The sequence below is a fragment of the Mesoplodon bidens genome (assembly GCF_964165515.1).
Source record: "Mesoplodon bidens genome assembly, chromosome: 18".
Classification (NCBI taxonomy): Eukaryota; Metazoa; Chordata; class Mammalia; order Artiodactyla; family Ziphiidae; genus Mesoplodon; species Mesoplodon bidens.
In genome coordinates this window covers 28672406-28690782 of record NC_138175.1, presented here as the reverse complement: position 1 = coordinate 28690782, position 18377 = coordinate 28672406, and the positions used below count along the sequence as shown (strand labels likewise).

At 53.2% G+C, this 18377-nt stretch overlaps 1 protein-coding gene across 8 annotated transcripts in view; it reads left to right on the top strand.

Annotated features, from left to right (window-relative positions):
* NLRC5 (NLR family CARD domain containing 5) overlaps positions 1 to 16832 on the top strand; it is a 111074-nt gene extending 94242 nt beyond the window's left edge. For 5 of the 8 annotated variants that reach the window (XM_081215248.1, XM_081215249.1, XM_081215250.1 and 2 more), the window contains 15 exons: positions 707 to 790; positions 1436 to 1519; positions 3990 to 4073; positions 5586 to 5669; positions 5956 to 6039; positions 6174 to 6251; positions 6961 to 7044; positions 7135 to 7206; positions 7502 to 7585; positions 8767 to 8850; positions 9225 to 9308; positions 10271 to 12045; positions 12161 to 13732; positions 14248 to 14369; positions 15396 to 16832. In XM_081215248.1, coding sequence (XP_081071374.1) covers positions 707 to 790; positions 1436 to 1519; positions 3990 to 4073; positions 5586 to 5669; positions 5956 to 6039; positions 6174 to 6251; positions 6961 to 7044; positions 7135 to 7206; positions 7502 to 7585; positions 8767 to 8850; positions 9225 to 9308; positions 10271 to 10382 — 1018 coding nt within the window. In that variant the 3' untranslated portion in view covers positions 10383 to 12045; positions 12161 to 13732; positions 14248 to 14369; positions 15396 to 16832. The remainder of the gene's footprint in view (positions 1 to 706; positions 791 to 1435; positions 1520 to 3989; positions 4074 to 5585; positions 5670 to 5955; positions 6040 to 6173; positions 6252 to 6960; positions 7045 to 7134; positions 7207 to 7501; positions 7586 to 8766; positions 8851 to 9224; positions 9309 to 10270; positions 12046 to 12160; positions 13733 to 14247; positions 14370 to 15395) is intronic. The other 3 variants (XM_081215245.1, XM_081215247.1, XM_081215246.1) reach the window with 3 other exon arrangements.
* The last annotated feature ends 1545 nt before the right edge of the window (positions 16833 to 18377 follow it).

Genomic DNA, 18377 nt, shown 5'->3' with positions numbered 1-18377 from the left:
AGTGTGTCACATTGGGAGGCACATGATGCCTACTTGTCCCCTTACTGGGGATGTTAACTGTGATCACCTGGTTAAGGTGGTGTCTGCCAGGTTTCTTCACTTGCACAGCTACAGTTTTTCCCTTTGTAATTAACCAGTTATCTGGTAGGAAGGTACTTTAAGATGATGTAAATATCCTGGTCTTCCTCAAACTTTCACCCACGAATTTTAGCATCCATTGATAATTCTTGCCTGAATCAAATATCACGGATGATGGTTGCAAAGTGGAGCTTTTGTAACTCTCAGTTCTCTTTTAATTCAACCGTTCGCATCAGGGGGAAGGTCTCCTCTTGGTACTAATATATCTTTAACACCCTCTCCAATACTTGCTACATTTTTTGTTTAAATAAAGATGCAGAGCTCATGGTAAACGACAGTTAACTAGCTAGACTTTACAGTGATGCCTGATTATGGCAGACATTGTGAAGTTGCTACCTGAATGATTGTGGTTTAAAGAAGTATTCAACTAATCCATGTTCCTGCCTCCAAGCTATGTCTTGACTTAAAGATTCCCTGATGGGAGAGATGTATGAAGGGAAGGAAGGTCCCCTCCCACTGCCCACCGGGAACCATTCCCCACCCCACCTCCTTGCCCTCGGCCACCAGCATCCAGAGCTCCCAAGACCCAGAGCTCCTACCTGACCTGCCTCCCTTTGACCCCCACCAGGCTGACCTCCAGCTGTGTGAGCTCCAGTGGGCTAGCCCACCTGACATCTGGTCTAAGCCACTGTCACCACCTAGAAGAGCTGGAGTGAGTTGTGGGGTGGAAGGGTCCGGGAAGGGATGGCCCAGCAAAGGCAAAGGGTGGGGAGGACAGTTGTGCCTTTGGTTAAAGTGGGTGGTGGGACTTCAGCCTATCGCTTTTCTCCCTGATGAAGCCTGGCATCTCTGGGTGTGGCTTGGGGAAGGCTGAGCACTGGGTTCTTGGTCCCAACTTTATCACTCACTCAGAGTGACCTTGGGCGAATAACTGTGCCTCTCTAGACTTGGACAGCCTCATCTGTAAAATGGGGCTCATCATCCTTCTCTGCCTAGAGCGGCTCTGGGTGTTGGGTAGAGAGAGAGCTAAGGGGCAGAAGGGATCATTGCACGTGTGTGTGTGCGTGCGTGTGTGTGACTTGTCCCTGGCTTCCTCTGGTGCAGCCCTCATCCAGGGCGTCCTTTGTCAGTTGGGCCAGCTGTGACTGCAGTGCCCATCTTCGAGGACCCCAGAGCCTGACCCTTGGGGCCAGGAATGTCCCTGTGCAGCCTGGATAGGAAGGGTGGTCTGGGATCTGTGGACCCAGAGCCAGACTCCTGGGGGGAACTGAGGTGCTAAGGGGGGCTGATTTGACAGCTCAGCTCCAGGGGCTGGGCAGGCTTGTCTAACCCTCACCTCATGCTTGGTCCCCTCTAGCTTGTCCAACAATCAACTTGGCGAGGAGGGCACCAAGGTGCTGACGGGGGCCCTTGAGGGCAAGTGCTGGCTGAAGAGGCTTGAGTAAGTGGTGGTGGTTAATGGGGGTGAGAGCAGGGGAGTTGGGAGCATGTCTAAGAACCTTTGCATCTCTAGTGAACACCACTGTCAATCTCCTGGATGGACCCAGGTGAGCTGAATGCCCTCCCTTTTCCTTCCTTACCTGGCTCTGGGTGTTATCAAAATGCTTGATCATAAGAAACAGAATTCTCAGTCAAAGCAACCCAACCCAGAAATGTATTAAATCGTGTCACAGAAAATAACAAGGCAACTGATTTCAGCCTTGGTTGGATCCAGGTTCTCTATTTGTTCCCCCTCGTCCCTCCCTCCCTCCCTCTCTCTCTCCCTTCCCCTCCCTCTCTCCTCCCCATCCCCCCATCTCTTGCCTTCATCCTCAGGCAGGCTGTCCCTGCAGCTGCAGGTTCACTTTCTACCAGCCAAGTGGAAAGGGAGCATCTTTTTCCCTGTACCTACAACACAAGTCCCTAGAATGAGTCTCACTGGACTAGCCCAGGTCACATGCCCACCCCTAAACCAATCACTGTGGCTCTAAGCACACGATAATCTGATTGGCCAGACCTGGGTCACATGCCCATCCAATTATCTGGACTGAGTCAGGGGTGGTATTTCAGGGGACTGTTAACACAAGACAGGGAAACAAACTCTGGGCAGAAAAAAAAACCCATAGATGACCACTGCCATGTGCCTACAATCGTTTCCTTAGTAACTGGCAACTTTTACTCTCACCTATAATTTGGAGTCACCAAATTCTTAGAAACGCTGGAAACAGCCTCAGTCTAAAGGACAGGTCCCCATCCTGCACAGACGTGACAGGATCGAGGCAGAACACTTGACAAGGCATCTTCTGCTTTTAATCTCTACGTTTATCCATTGACCAAAAATACACACGAATTATAAAAAGTTCCGTCATCACAGAAATATGCAACAACGAACATGAAATCCCTGGCATTGACACCCCCTGGGAAAACTTCTGTAAATGAGCAGTTTGTGAGTTTTCCTCCAGATTTTTTTGGACACATTTTTGAATACAGTTTAAAAGCAGCTCTCTGACTTTTTGCCCCTTAACAATGAATGAAATGCTTCCACTTTGTCCCTCTTTGCATATCCTGGCAGGGGTCAGGGGGTGGTATTAGGGAGACCTTTGACCAGAGGGTCCACTGTCTTCCCACTGAGATGTTTCTTTGGCTTCACCCCATGTGCCTGCACCTCTGCTCAGCCTCCCTTTCTTCTGGAAGCTTTTATTTGGGGTGGAGTTGGAGGCCCAATGAGGTCATCCATTGGCTCATTCATGTGTTTAACATATATGTGTGTTCACCTGGGCACCCGGGCCAGAGCCAGGAGCTGGAAGTTCTTCAGAGAACAGGGCATGCGGGATCTTAGTTCCCTGACCAGGGATCGAACCCATGCCCCCTGCATTGGGAGCGCAGAGTCTTAACCTCTGGACCGCCAGGGAAGTCCCAATGATTCCTTTCTGTCTGAAGGAAAGGGATGGATCTTCACTCCCCAGAGGCCTCTTCCAGTTTCAGATCTGTTGTTTCTGAGTGTCTCCTCTCCAACAAGCAGCTCACCTCAGATCCAGCCAACTTTTCCCACCTGTCCCTCTGGGTGAAATGGTTAGGGGTGTAGGTGCTAGTTAACAGCCACACCACCTGGGTTCAACTCCTGGCACAGTGACCAAATGTCCCAGTTTAGCTGGGACAGAAAGTTCCGCATCCTGGAAAACTCCTCAGTTCTGGGCAAACCAGGATGGTTGTCACCTCTCGGTTCTACCTCAGTGTGTGAGCTTAGGCAAGGTACTTAACCTCTCTCTGTTTTCTTCCTCATCTTAACTCTGGGGATAATAGCTGGACCTACCCCCTCAGTGATTGTGAGGATTAAATGAGATCACACACATGAAGCACTTAGAACAGAGCCTGGCACAGAATTCACACTCTACAAGTATTGGCTGCTCTTATTATTATCATTATTATTATTACTGTTATTATTATTATTCCTCTCTCCTGCCCAAGGTGGGGCCATAAGGAGCATGACCCATGGGTAACACATGGTTGGGCCCAGGAATGGGGATCCTACAGTCTTGGGTTCTGTTCCTGATGCTGCCACTTTCTGTGTGTGACTGCTGGGCCTCAGTGTGCCTCATCTGTAAAATGGGGATAACTGTATGTCATATCATCTCTAAATGGCCCTTAGTATGTGCTTGGTATGTGGTCGCTATGATTACTGATCAGTAGTCTGGGTCTAGTGTGATTCAGAATCTAGTACTGCTGCCTGGATGACTGTAATAATTCTTACAGAGAAAACAGCATTTGGATTTCCCAGTGCAGTTTTGTTTGTACAGTTTTGGGGTTTTTTTTACACTGTGTGGATGTAAGTGGCTGTCTTGGAGATCACTGGGCATTGCTGAGCACTCAAGGTCTGCGTCAGGGACCCAAGCCCAGCATGCCAAGTCTTCCTGTGGCCTCCTCTCCTCCAGCCTCAGCCACCTCCCACTGGGCGACTCTACCCTGGCTGCACTCACTCAAGGACTAAGCCACATGACCCTCCTGCAGAGCCTCCGGTGAGTGACCAGGTGACCCCATGGGAGTGAGAAGGAGGAGGTACTTCCAAGTTCTGCTGGGACCACCCATCTGGGGAAACACTGGGGCACCTCCCTGAGAACCCTCTGTGGCTCCTGTCCTCGGCACATTCCTATAACCCTCCCAGGTCCGTGTCACAGCTCTTACCTTTTACTGCCACCAGCTTCCTCTGCGCTACACAAGTGACCTGAAGGAGCTGAGCCCAAGTCCTAGGACAACCCTTCATGTGCACAAATTCATCCTCTGTTCTTGTTCATGTTTCTGATTCACGGATGTGGGTTGCCTAGATGCTGCATTTCAAGCTCCCAGGTGATGCCAGTTCTGGGGGCCACAGACCACACTTTGTGTAGCGATGGTCTAGCCTCAGAGCGTGTAGGAGATGAGCTCAGAGAGTTTGGGGGACCAGGTCATTTCACCCCAAATTAATTTACCGAAAGGCAGTTCCCTAAAAATTAATTTGCAAAACAAAAGGCAACAAAACAAACAACCCTCAGACTAATACCTCTGCATCAGCTGTTTTGTTTCATTTGTTTTTTCCCCCCATTCACAGAGGCAGGGTGTGGTCAAGTGCAGAAAAGACCATAAATAGACTGGGTTTAAGGAAAAGCCCACTATTTTTATAGATTAGAACAGGATGAGTTGTGAGAGACACGTGAAACTGACATTCAGCCGGGCTGGCCTGAAGATCCCTGACATAGGGGCACAGGCAAAGCCTGGCCAAACCAAAAAACTGTGGCCACTGCTCCAGGCCAATGGCTCTGGCCTTTCATTTCCACCTTGCCTGTGAGGCCCTGGGAGTCTTTGGCCCATCATGGCTCCTCCCTGGGCCTCGGAATTCTCCTCTGGATATTGGGTACAGTCTGCCCACCTTGCCCATCCCCCTCCCTCGGAAGTTTTGTGACTGACATATGAGTTCCTGGATGTGTAAAGGCTTTGCAAACTGTAGAGTTCTTAGCACTGCACTTGCAAATGCCTTTACTCCTGACTAAGGCTTCTTGGCCCTGCTTCTCCAGTCTGAGCAGGAGTGATATCGGTGACGTCGGCTGCTGCCGCCTTTCAAAGGCTCTCAGAGCTGCCACCAGCTTGGAGGAGCTAGGGTGAATTGCCTGTCCCTCCCCCAGACCCAAGACAACTTTGGCAGGGGAAGATGACAGAAGCAAGGGGCTCCCTGAGGACACTCTTCACTTCCTAGTCTCGTCACCTTCACCCACTTATATACTGCATCACCCCAGACCCAGAACCTTGGGAAACCCAAAGATAGGATATGAGAGTGTTGATTGCAGCAAGAAGGATTTAGGTCAGACACCAGGGAGAACATCCTAAACAGAAGACAAGAGTTTGGAGTCCTCACCCAACATAGGGTGAGGGGACTTTATCCCTGTGGCTGAGGCCTTTCTCTAGATGTTGGCCTCCTCTTCTGGGATGAGGACACGGACAGGATGAGATGGGTGGCAGGCTGATGGCTGCAATTCCCCTGCTGTTCTCTCCCCAAGCTTGAGCCACAACCAGATTGGAGACACCGGTGCCCAGAACTTAGCTGCTGTCCTGCCGGGACTGCCTGAGCTCAGGAAGATAGAGTGAGTGGCCAGCCCTCCTGACGGGTCCTCAGCAACCACACCATGGTCCGGGGAGACTCTGGCTTCCCCCCCTAACCTCAGTGTCCAGGCCCTGGGGCTGGTTACCTCCTGGAACTGTTGATCTGGGGACCTTGAGCCAGCCCAGCCCCTGCTCCCCGCTGGGCCTCTCTGTCCCATCAGGCTGGGACAGTGTGTGGTGAGAGTGCTGTCTCTTAGGGCCCTAGCAGATGTGGTGGGGTTGGCGGGGGATGGGGGAGTCAAGGGTCTGATGTCTGCCCCTCCTCAGCCTCTCGGCGAATGGCATCGGCCCGGCAGGGGGAGCGCGGTTGGCGGAGTGTCTCCCGCTTTGTAGGCACCTACAGGAGCTGATGTGAGTGTCTGCCCGGGTGGCCTGCCCTCTGTGTCCCCACAGGCCACCTGGCCCTTGGGTCCCCCAGTGGGCACAGGGCAGGGGTCTGGAGCAGGCCAGACTGGTGCTCAATTTCATCCCCTCTCCTCTTCCAGGCTTGGCTGCAACGCCCTGGGAGACCCCACAGCCCTGGGGCTGGCCAGGGGGCTGCCCCGGCACCTGAGGGTCCTGCAGTGAGTGGCCCCCTGCCCGCGGTGTGTGCAGGGTTAGCGGGAGGGGTTCCCCTGGGAGCACTAGGGGACCAAGGCCCCCCATCGGCTGAGCTGCCCTGCCTTAGGGGAAACTGTGGCGTGTGCTGGGGCTGGCTGCTCCTCCCCCGCCTGCTTCTCCCCTGCCTCTGGAGCCTGGGGCCGGGAGATCAGGAGACCCAGCCTCGTCCTGGCTCTGCCACCAGCCCCTTGTGGGCCCTTGGCCAAGCCCCTGCCCCTTCTGAGTATCAGTTTCCTTGTAGCTCAGCGTACCCTGTGAGCCAGTCTCCGAGGGTGAGTGAGGAAGTGTCAGCAAAGGGCTATGCAGGATAAAAGCGCCCTGCCACTTTACAGTTTATGTCCATGCTCTCATCTGAGCCCTGTGAGGCCGGGATTTCTACTTGCTCCGTTTTCCAGGCAAGGGAACTAAAGCCCGGAGAGGTGTGGAAAGCTTACCCTATTAATACATCAAGGAGCCAGGCCTTGAACTTGGGATCTCGGACCCCAAAGCCAGGGCCCTGGATACCCACCCAGGTCCTATGTGGGTGGGGAGAGGGGTTAGGGTGGCAGTTACCCAGAGACTGTCTAAGGTCTGGCAGTGCAGCCTGAGACAAGGCTCAGGGTGGGGGGATCTAGCCCCCCCAGTTCCCATACCTGGTCCCCCAGGCTCCCCTCACCCCTTCCCTTTCCTCAGCCTGCCATCCAGCCATCTTGGCCCCGAGGGAGCACTGAGCCTGGGCCAGGCCCTGGATGGATGCCCACACATGGAAGAGATCAGGTGAGTAGAGGCCGCGGAGCCTGGGCAGGGGGCCAGGCCCGGAGGGTTGGTCTGGGGCTTCCTCTCACGGGTGTCTCCCCTGCCCTGCAGCTTGGCAGAGAACAACCTGGCCGGAGGGGTCCCACATTTCCGTCTGGGGCTCCCAGTGCTCCGTCAGATCGAGTAAGTAGCCTCCTCTGACTCCCCGGGGAGCTGGGGTGCAGTAGGGGGCAGTCCTCTCTGGCTGAGCCTGATACCTGGGGAGGCTTTTGAAGTGACAGAGGCCTCAGGTACGGGGGGAGCCTGGAACTAAGAAAAAGGGGGCGCTTTCCTAGGACTCCCAGCCTGCCCCAGCTGCTGGCCACTCTGCTCCCGCCTGCTGTGACTGCAGGGTGGGGAGAGGGGCACGAGGCTGAGGGCGCCCCTGACTCAGATACCTCCATCCCGTCCCCTTCTCCATCTCCGTCTCCGTCTCCAGCCTGGTGTCGTGTGAGATTGACAACCAGACTGCCAAGCCCCTCACTGCCAGCTTCGTGCTCTGCCCGGCCCTGGAAGAAATCATGTGAGTGCTTGGGAGAGCCCTGAGCTGGGCAAAGCGGGCACCTGGGGGCCTGGTTCCTTCCTCCCTGGGGGTCTTCCCATCTTGTACAGGGGAGGTCACTCTTGCTCAAAGTTCCTCTCGAGGAAGTTTTAACACTTGACCGGTGAGTGTTGTTTGTCTAAGCCATTCAGCCTTTCCTGCCTGTTTCCCCACCTGTGGAGCGTGAGAGGGGCAGTGGACCAGATGGAGATGGTTAGGACCATTTCCCGATTGTCCCTTTGGGAAGCGTCTGGATAGACTACCTCACCGGGTTTACGGAGCCTCGATTTACGAACCACCTGTTGGTAGTGAGGAGTGGCTGAAACCAGCAGGCCCCCCGACCTGCCCACTGGCCATGCCCACCTCCCTCTTGGCCATCAGAGGTGCTCGGACCTTGGGACCTGGCAGTACTGCCTCAGGGATAAACTAGATTGCCAGGACTAGCCTGGGACCCGGAGCATGGTGGAAGAAAATGGGACTTCCTTAAGTACAGGACACAAGGGATTACGAGACTTTAGGTTTGCATCCTAAAGATTTTAATTCTTCTCATTACTTTACACCAAAGAGAAAGTCTCAGATCAGGGCTAACTCACCAAACACTGGTGATTATCCCTTTTTAGCCAGCAGGGGGCAGACCACAGGGTTAGCGCCAGGGAAGGACACAGGTTCCAGCTAGAAGTTAATACTATCGTTTGCACTGTACTTATCCTTGTAACTACCTTCTACTTAGGGTCCTTAACACAAGTCTTTCATTGATAGTAGTGATAAATGTTTCCTAAGATCAGTTTCTTAAAGTGAAAAAAAAAGAGGGGACGGAGGACTGATTTAAAGAAAAATATGAAACAAATAATATAGGCGGTACATGGCTGTAGCATGGAGGCACATGCACGGTGGAAGTTTGGATCATGATGTTTCCACAGACCTCGTGTTCTGAACTCTCAGGACAGCCACCTCCTAAGCTGTCTGGGTTCTGAGGGATGACCAGCTCGGGAATGGGGCTGGGAGGTAGGAAGGAGCCTCCTGTGCCTTGTAAAGTCTTCAGGGAGGGCACGCAGGACCCCGTGGCACTCCCCCATCCCCGTGGCCCCCAGCCCTCCCCACCTGCCCCCTGTCTCTACCCTCACTGCTCTCCTGCCAGTGACATTGGCACCCTTACCCTGCAGGCTGTCCTGGAATCTGCTCGGGGATGAGGCAGCTGCTGAACTGGCCCGGGTCCTGCCGCGGATGGGCCGGCTGAAGAGAATGGAGTATGAGGGGCACATCCGGGGAAGCCAGAACGGGGTGGGGAGGGCCAAAGCGGGGGGGGGGGGACCTGTGTCCTGGGGAAAGCCAAGAGGCCACTGGGTCAGGGCCCTGACTCCCAGGAAGCCCTCCTGGACTTGCTCACTCCTGTCCACTCCAAGCCCCTGTCAAGCTTAGCTCTCCCTGGGTCCCGGACTTCAGCCTTCCCGCTGCACTGCTGAATGTTGAGCTCTCTAAACACCTGTGTGGGGAGCCTTTGTTCCCCCCGCCCAACTTGGCACAGGGAAGGGACGCAGGGAATCACCCCTCCGGCCGCCTCCTCCGCATCTCCCCATCTCACGTCAGTCTCTTTCCCCTTCCTCCACCATCCATCGGGAAGTCTGGAGAAGAATCGGATCACAGCTTCTGGAGCCTGGCTCCTGGCTGAAGGGCTGGCGCAGGGCTCTGGCATCCAAGTCATTCGGTAACAGGACTTGCAGGGGCAGGGATGGTTGGGGCTGGGGTGAGCACACCAACCTCTACAATGTAAAAGCACCTCCTGTAGGAGAAGGCAGGACCTGGGTCGGGAATTATCAAAGGAGGCTTGGACCGCACCATCAGGGATTTGGCAGCAAGCAGACCTGGATCAGATCCCAGCTCTGCCCGTTGCCGATGGCGTAACTTTGCATCAGTAACTCAACCTCTCTGAACCTCAGTTTCCTCCTTTGTAAAATGGAGGTAGTGATAGTATCTACCCCAGAGAGGTGTTCTGCAGAGTAAACGATTATATAAAGCGCTGAGCGCAATGCCGGGCACATAGTAAGCACTTAAAATGGTGGCTATCATCAGGGCCACCACATACAGTTGTATAGGTGCTGCACTGAACTTCAGGGTGTTGCCTCTAAGGGACACCACTCACATAGCAGACGTGTTAGGTTTCTAGTAGTGGTGAAGTGCCTCGCTCTATAAAACAATATATTATGACAATTTCAGACGATGGAAGTAAAGTGTCTTAAAGAAGGGGAGCTTTTTCCTTATTTGTCCAATGTGTCCTATGAGCATGGCCTGGGGAAGAAGCTAGCTCCCGGGGAAGAAGATTGAGTGGAGGGGACTTCCCTGGTGATCCAGTGGTTAAGACTCCACGCTTCCTCTAAAGAGGGCATGGGTTCGATCCCCGGTCAGGGAACTAAGATCCTGCATGCCGTGCTTCGCAGCCAAAAAAAAAAAAGATTGAGTGGAAGAAGTCTGGGTGGGCATGGGGGATACCATCTCCCTAAGGTAGCCATGCTGGCCTAATACCTGCTGCTGCCTGCCAGGTAACTCTGGAAACAGCTCTTACCCTTTGGGGCCTTGGTTTCCCCATCTGTAGGTAGGACAGAGGACAGAGACAAGACAATAAGTGAGCACCTCCCGGTGCTGAGAAGAGTCTGTCTCTGTGCCCCACAGCCTCTGGAATAACCCCATCCCCCCGGACACGGCCCAGCGTCTGCAGAGCCAGGAGCCCAGGCTGGACTTTGCTTTCTTCGACCACCAGCCACAGGTCCCTCATGGCACTTGATGGCCCCTCGAGACCTTTTGAATCCAGCCGAGTGATGCCAACTTCCACCCACCAGGATAAAGGACTCAGGAAAAGAGCTTCAGTTGGCTGTCCCTGTACCCTGCCCCATGAGGGAGAGACACATTTTTTTCTGCAACAGTCTTCGGGGAGGACTTTTTTGGCAAGAAAGAGCCTAGTATAGCCAATAGCCTACCCTACATCCCATGGGACATGCATGACCTGTCAGAAACATGTAACACAATGAGCATGTCATGGTGTGATGCATGACACAGAAGGTCACACGTGACAGCATTCCATGTGACATTGCATGAAACCTGCAGTGTGGCCTGTGGGTTAATGTCATGGGTCTTAGCACTACATGTGATTGGTGGTCCATATATAAGACATGGCAGATGTCCACGTCATGTGCCATGTGGCTGGCCAGATGCCCTCAGGCAGGTCCAAGATCTAATTTATTACTTTTTTAAACCATGTGTGTATTTATAAATTGCATTTCCAGAGCAGCTAGGCCAGAAAATATCTTCCACCCAGAATGGGATGGGGAGAGCATCCAAGCACTGACCAGCCCAGTGGCCCGAGGGCCAAGGCCGTGGGCCAAGCCAGGGATTTAGCCATGAGGCTTCCAGATGAGTATCCTCCTGCCTCAAGCCTCAGTTTTCCCATCTGTGAACTGGATCACCCACTCTCCCTTATTTTCCAAGGACTTTAGGCCCAGGTCCAGGTAGAGCCAGCCTGACCTTGGACAGGCCCAGTCCGTGCTGTGTGAGGGACGAAGCTATGCCTAAGGGTGCAGAGGGTGGGGACTGCCAACATATTCAGGTAAGGCCACTGGATCAAGCCACTACCTCAGCAGAATCTGAGTGAGCTCCCAGGGGCTGCATGTGTTACACAGTGTTCTCATTACTTCCAAGAGGGCCAAAGGGTGGCCCTGCTACACTGTAAGCCAAGTTTGACCAATAAATGTGGGTGATCTTCTAGCCTCTAGCCTGAGTCTGATGTGTCCCACCACCTCACCAAAGTCAGAAGTGGTTCACCCTCTGCCCTGGGGACTGGAGAGCAGGGCAGACTGCAGAGAGAAATGCTGAGAGGAACCCTGGCCTGGGAGTCAGGAGGCATGGAGTCAAGTCCAGACTCTGTCTCTATATGTGGTCACGTGATCGTAGGCAAGTGACGACGTCTCTCCAGAGCTCACCTGCACCACGAGGGTATTGTAGAAGCTCATAGTGTTAGAAACAGTCTTTGTTTGGCTTGCAAGTGTTAGAAACAGTCTTTGTTTGGCTTGCATTATATTTACACTCTTTTCTGATTTAACTGTCAGTATTTTAAATTGCAAACTTTGACCCAAAATTCAGATTTTCAGCTTCTCGTAGGTGCTGGCCCAGCATTCCCACTCAAGAGTAATCTGCTGGGGACGTATGACTGTGTCCTTTAGATGTGGCGCACATCCCTCAGTTTGCCGCAGTCCCCACCACTCCCCAGTGTATCCCCTCTCACTATTGCTGCTTGCCTGGTCCTTGTGAGAGCCTGGGAACTCCTGGCTAAAGGATTTCCACAGGCAGGTCGTACATCAAGAACATGGTTTTGGAAGTCAGACGGGCATGGAATGGAATGGGACTTGACCCCTTGCTGCCTGTCTTCAAGGCCAGGATCTGTTTCTGTACATGTAAGTAACACCCCTGGCCCCCAGGACTTTCAGAGGGGTCAGGGAAGCAAAGTGTGCAAAGTCCCTAGTATGAAGAAGTAGGTACTGGTTACATGCTCGTTCTCTTCCCTTTTAGGGCTGGATGTCGTATGAAGTGAAGAGGTGTTTGAAATGGCAGGAGAACAGCACCGCCTCTCCATCACCTACCTGTGGGTTGAACAAGTCCATATCTGGGGAGCCTTCCTCCAGAGCTGCACTCCACTGTGAAAAGTGGAGCAGGGAGGGTGCCGTTACTACTGAGCACCACTGGAGGGCAGGCTGGCCCACGGGCGAGTCCTGAGATAACTTCACCACTGTACCCAGAATGAAGTTAGGAAGTGATGCTAGAGGCTGTTCCCACCTGGCTTGGGAACCTGGGATGTCCCAGCCGGCTTGTGGCTCACCTGGATGGCTTGGCCCTGACCTTTGCCACCCTCCATGTTGTCCTCGGTCCCCCGCCAAGCATGAGGAGAAAGTCCTCCAGCCAAGTGCCAAGTACCCACACCCCACACAGGGACACCTTTATCGGGCCAGGATCAGGGCACACCTGGCATCAAGTGGGGCCATCAGCCTGGTCCTGGGGGAGGGGATGGGCAGGTAGAGGATCCAAGAAGTTTACCTGGAAACCTTGAGTCCCAATTCAGCCTTTCCCTTCCAGGAAATGATGCCGAGGCCATCAGGGTGCACCTTCACGCCAAGGGGGGTTGTACTGCTTCCTCCCCTTGCCCAAGACTGGAGTATGAATTCCACAAAGCCTGAGGAGCCTTTGACCGGGGAGGTCACAGATGAGGACGGAACAGAGCGCCGACCAGAAGCTCCAGCCCAGGTGAACCGCACACCAAGCAGAGCCCAGAGCTCAGAGACACTTCATTTGCTGCTTATTTGTTTTCCTTTTCCCTTCTTCTTTCCCCTTTAGCTCTGCCCAAGTTCTAAACTCCAAGAAACTTGCAGCAGCTGCCCTGAAATACACCACAGTACTGTCAGCACTGCAGAGCCACCTGGGCCCAAGTCAGGTGAGGTCACCATGCTCATTTCATTAAGAAACTTCCTCTCCTGCCACCTACTTGTTTGGAGGCCTGGACTATTTTTCTACCCCATGCTGATGAGGTCTCCCTGCCCCTTTCCTCCCCAAAGTAAGCTCAGTTTAAACAGATCTATGAAAACAGATGAAATTCAAAGAAAAGTAAGGCTCTGGGCCAGTAAGCAGTGTAATCAAAATGGTGCTCCCCATTTCTACGCATGAGTCTTCCCACTAAGAAGGTAATCAATCGGGCTGGTAAGTTCCCATGTCTAACTGCCAGGCTGGGATCAGCTCATTTTGCTGCTTTGTCACTTGGCCTCCATCCTATGGTTTTACAGATTGAATATCCACCTTTCTGATGGGAGTCACAGAATCTTCCTTCCCACCCCCTCCGGTCTCAAATCCTCCCAAATTACCCCCTCTGTCCTTCCCCTAAACATACACGTGTCTGAAATCCACTGTCCAGGCCAGTACCTCTCGAACTGAAAAATCATAGTTACAGACACTGCAACGTGCATTGAATCATCTGTGGATCTCGTTAATTTGCAAATTCTGATTCAGCGGGTCTGGGGCAGAGCCTGAGATTCTGCATTTCTAAGAAGCCCCCAAGTAATGCTGCTGGCCCACACTCAGTGAAACTGCAGACCGGTGAGTAGATCTCAATCCTGACTTCACATTAGAATCACCTGGGGAACTTTTTTTTTTTTTTTGCGGTACACGGGCCTCTCACTGTTGTGGCCTCTCCCGTTGCAGAGCACAGGCTCCGGACGCACAGGCTCAGCGGCCATGGCTCACGGGCCCAGCCGCTCCGTGGCATGTGGGATCTTCCCAGACCGGGGCACGAACCCGTGTCCCCTGCATTGGCAGGCGGACTCTCAACCACTGCACCACCAGGGGAAGCCCCAACCTTTTTTTAAAAAAACTTTTTTTCTTTCCAGTTTTATTGAGATATAAATGACATACAGCACTGTATAAGTTTAAGATGTGTGATATAATGACTTGATTTACATATATTGTGAAATGATTACCATGATAAGTTTATTAACATCCGTCATCTCCTATAAGATACAAATAAAAGAAAAAAAAAGTTTTTCCTTGAGATGAGAACTCTTAGGATCTACTCTCTCAACAGCTTTCAAATTTTGTGACTCTAAATCCCACAGGTGCTGCCCCAGTTTCCTCATCTGTACAGTGAGGGCACAAGCAAAATGAGCCAGAGCACAAGGACCTACTACTTTCTCCAGCTGCAAAGATGACTTTATGCTTCATCTCTACACTCCCTCAGGTGGGATCTGAATCCTCTGTCTCCTGCCTCACCTGGCTACAGTTCTGTAGGGCTTCACCCTCTGGGACCTCCTCTAGACCCATAGCCACAACCTCAATAACAATGTCCTCCATTTTACGAATAAGGCCCAGAGAGGAACAACATTTGCCCAAGATCCCACAGCAAGCATTCAGTGGAGCTCAGATTCCAACTCTGGAACACTAAGGGAGGGAGGACGTTGGGGTCATCCTGGCTGGGGACTTAACTGGTCTGTGGGTCTGTATGTTCAAAGAGAAGGCTCCCCAGGAAGGCGAGAGGGCCATATGACCTTCCTGACCTTGCCTCTGGCCCCCAGCTCCTCCCTTGCCTGGCCAAGGCCAGGCCTGAGGGCGGTGGCCCCAGCCAGAGCTGTGTATGCCCTCTGGACACATCTGGAGCTTCCTACAAAAGACCTTGCAGTGGCTGGTTTGGTACAGATCCTCCCAGGATTGGGCCCAGGGACAGCTGGTCTTCCACCCAACCCCCAGCCACGCCAGTACAGCACCCCACCACCCCAGTGTGTCTCGAAGCCCCCCAGAGCTGGAGTCCTCCCTCCCGTTCAGCCCTTGGAAGCCACACCTTATTGCTCATCCCACACAAGCCCCAGCCCTTCCCTGGCTGCCCAGAAATCAACCTTTGCCCTGAGGACGAGGTGACAGAAGAGGAACTTTCACAAGAGAACAGAGGCCAACTGGGGTCCCCAGGTTGAGTGTCTTAAGCCAGAAGTATCAGTCTCCTGGGCTGTGCCCGTAGGCCCCACCCCTGCATGCACATGCATAGTATAGTGCAAGGCTGGGGCTGATGGAGATGTCTGGGGCTGACTGGAGGGCCTGGGGAGGTGGAGGGAGGCATGGGCATCCTGACCCTGGAAGGGGATATCCCTGCATTAGAGTGACCACAACCCTGGATCTTAAAAGTAGCAATAACAACATGCTAGCCCTGGGGTCTAGGCATGCCTGGTTCCAGGCTAGACACCAGATACTAAATCCATCCTTACATTTTACACAGGAGGAAACTGAGGCCCAGAGCATTGAGTGATGTCACCCAGGCAGTAACTGGACAGGCTGAGATTCAAAGCCGGGGCCATGACTCTACACCTGAGATGTAGGAGTGCAGTGAGCCACAGCTACCTCTCTCCGTGAGATCCCTGAGGGGATGTCTCCATCGCTGATGTGTCTCCACATCAACCCCCTTTGTGGGCAGATGGTATTTTCCAAAGATGGCCACTGTAATCTCTCCCCGCCCACATGCTCTTCCTACAAATGACAATGACACTCCTCTCACCTAGGGGCGGGGTCTATGGAGAGAGCCAGTGACTACAGCAGAAGTGACATTATATGAATTCCAAAGCCGTGTCCAATAAAAGATAATAAGGCTTCCACCTGGTTCCCTTGGGATACTCATTCTTGGAACCCAGCCACCATGCTACCAGGAAGCCCAGGCCACATGGAACGGTCACGGGTAGGTGTTCCAACTGAGGTGCCAGCTGACAGCCAGCATCAATTTCCAGACAGATGTGTGTGAAAGCCTTCTAGGTAACTCCAGGCCCTGGCATGGTCTGACTGCAACTGTTTGAGAAATCCTGAACAAGAACTGCCCTAGCTGAGCTCAGAGGCCCCCCAGAGTCATGAGAGATGGTAATGCTTGGGGTGATTTGAGATGTAGCATAGATAACAGGGACACCCTCCATCCTCTCCCCGCTCACATACACCTGAGTCCAGCCAGGGCCTGCTACGCAGGTGGTGCTATTTCAAGTCACTTTAATTCACAAGCCATATGCGCATGCGTGCACATACCCTAATATCAGCCTATTTAGGGAAATTGAGGCCTCCCAATTGTGCACAGAGAAGTCTCTATCAGGGCAAGGAAAGACTTCAACACTTTGTAGTAACAGCCTTGTATTGTGTGTGGATTAAAGACAGACTGCAGAATCAACCCATGATGGACACTTGGCCTTAAACAACTGACCTCTGGGCTCTCCTGAGCCCTGACATTTTTTAAAAAAGCTTTATTGAGATATAATTCACATACTACAGCATTCACCTCTTTAAAGTATACAATCAATGGTATTATCTACAGTTGTGTAACTATCACTATAATTTTAAAACATTTAAAATCATTGCTTTCTTTCTCTATGGCTCTGTCTAGTCTGGACATGTCATATAAATGGAACCATACAATATGTGGTCTTTTGTGACTGGCTTCTTTCACTTAACACAATGTTCTCAAAGTTCATCCATATTGTATATACGTCATACCTTTCTGTGGCTGAATAATATTCTGTTGTATGGAGAGACCACATTTTGTTTATCATTCATCAGTTGATGGACCTTTGGGTTGTTTCCACTTTTGGGCCGTTCTGAATCATGTTGCAGTGAACATTCATGTACACGTTTTTGTATGGATGTATGTTTTCATTTCCCTTTCCTAGGAGTGGAATTGCTGTGACCTGTGGACTTTGTACTCCGTGCCCTTGGCCAGGGATCGGGTATCTTCTTCCCCCTCAGCAGGCCCAACTACCTCATCCTTCAGGTCTCCGAGAGGAAGCCTCGCTGACTCCTCTGGCTGAGTTGGTCTTCTGATCAACCCTGCCTCAAACCTTTGCACTTTTCATACAGTAATGATTGCCTGGGCCATGGTCTTGTCCCCGAGAGGTGAGCAGCTTGAGGGGAGGCACTCTCTGCTTGGGTTCACCACTATCCATCCCAGTGCCTGGCTCTCCTGCTCTGGAGCCAGGAGAGGAGAGGGATTCTGGGGGCCAGATCAATCAGAAAAGGCTTCCTGGAGGAAGAGGGGCTGCAGCTGGGTCTAAGAACACCTCTAGATTGGTTTGCCCCACAGCTGGGCTGAGGGCTTTGAGGACTTTAGTTGGAAGAAAGATGAGAGTTTGGAGAAAAGAAGGATGGATGGAGGTCGGGGTTGGGGTGGGGGGGAGGCAGGCAGAGAACAAAGCCCAGAGCCCTGGGGCTGTTTAGCAGCCGCCCTCTAAGGCTGCAAAGTGCCTGTGACTCAGACGTGGAGGGAGGTTCGCAGGATGCAACGTTGAGTCTCCCAGTTAACCCTCACCTGCCTAGAATGGAAAACCCACAACCCAAGTGTTTTGCGTTAACTCCCAGCTGCCCAGTCTGTGAGCCCCGGGGCCAAGGGCTGTGGACGTGGTCTTGAGATCCCCGAGCCAGCTCTGGCCCCCACAATCTGGTTAAATGAGGCTCCTATGTCTGAGGCACTGGATAGGGGAGAGGGGCGGGGGGAGCGAGCACATAAATACTGCCGAGTGGCCTGCAGCGCGAGCGCCCAGCGACAGACGAATTTCTTAAGAATCGGTGCCTCTTCTAGGGAAAAGAAGGCCACCGCCGAAGGGCGGACTCGGCGCTAAGGTCTCAAGGACCCGCTAGACGCCCTCCCGCTGACTAGCCCCAGGCACTGTTCGAACTGTGTTTATCTTATCGTCTCCGTCAGAGAAATAACGCTTGTGTCATCTTCCCAGTCCCTGGCGGTAACAAGAAAACGCCGAGCTCTTTTACTATCGAAAAAAAAAAAAGAAGAAAACACAGCGATCCTAGTGCTGCCCAATACAGCCCAGAACCAAACCCCGTGGTGTATCCCCCGAGGGCGCAGCGTTGAGCCGAACAGCCCTTGGGGTCGAGGCTGCAGGCGGCGCCCTAGGGCCTGGCAGGCCCGGGCCGACCCCACCCCTCGGATCCCGCGTCGGCAGCCCTGAGCGCACAGTGCAGGCAACTCGGAGGTGCCAGCGGCTCGGGCGAGGCCAGCCTGGGGCGAGTGCGAACCAGCGGCGTTCCGATCCGCGGAGTCCTAGCCTGGAACGTTCAGACCCTCGGATCCCGGCCTCGAACATTCGGGGCCCCGAGGCACTGACAACCCGGAGTGCCTGGGCGCGCCAGCCACGGGCGGCGGGCGGGCAGGATAGCTTCCGCGCTCCGCCCGTGGGAGCACTCTCCCCTCCAGGAAGCGCCCGCCTCGCCTCCCACT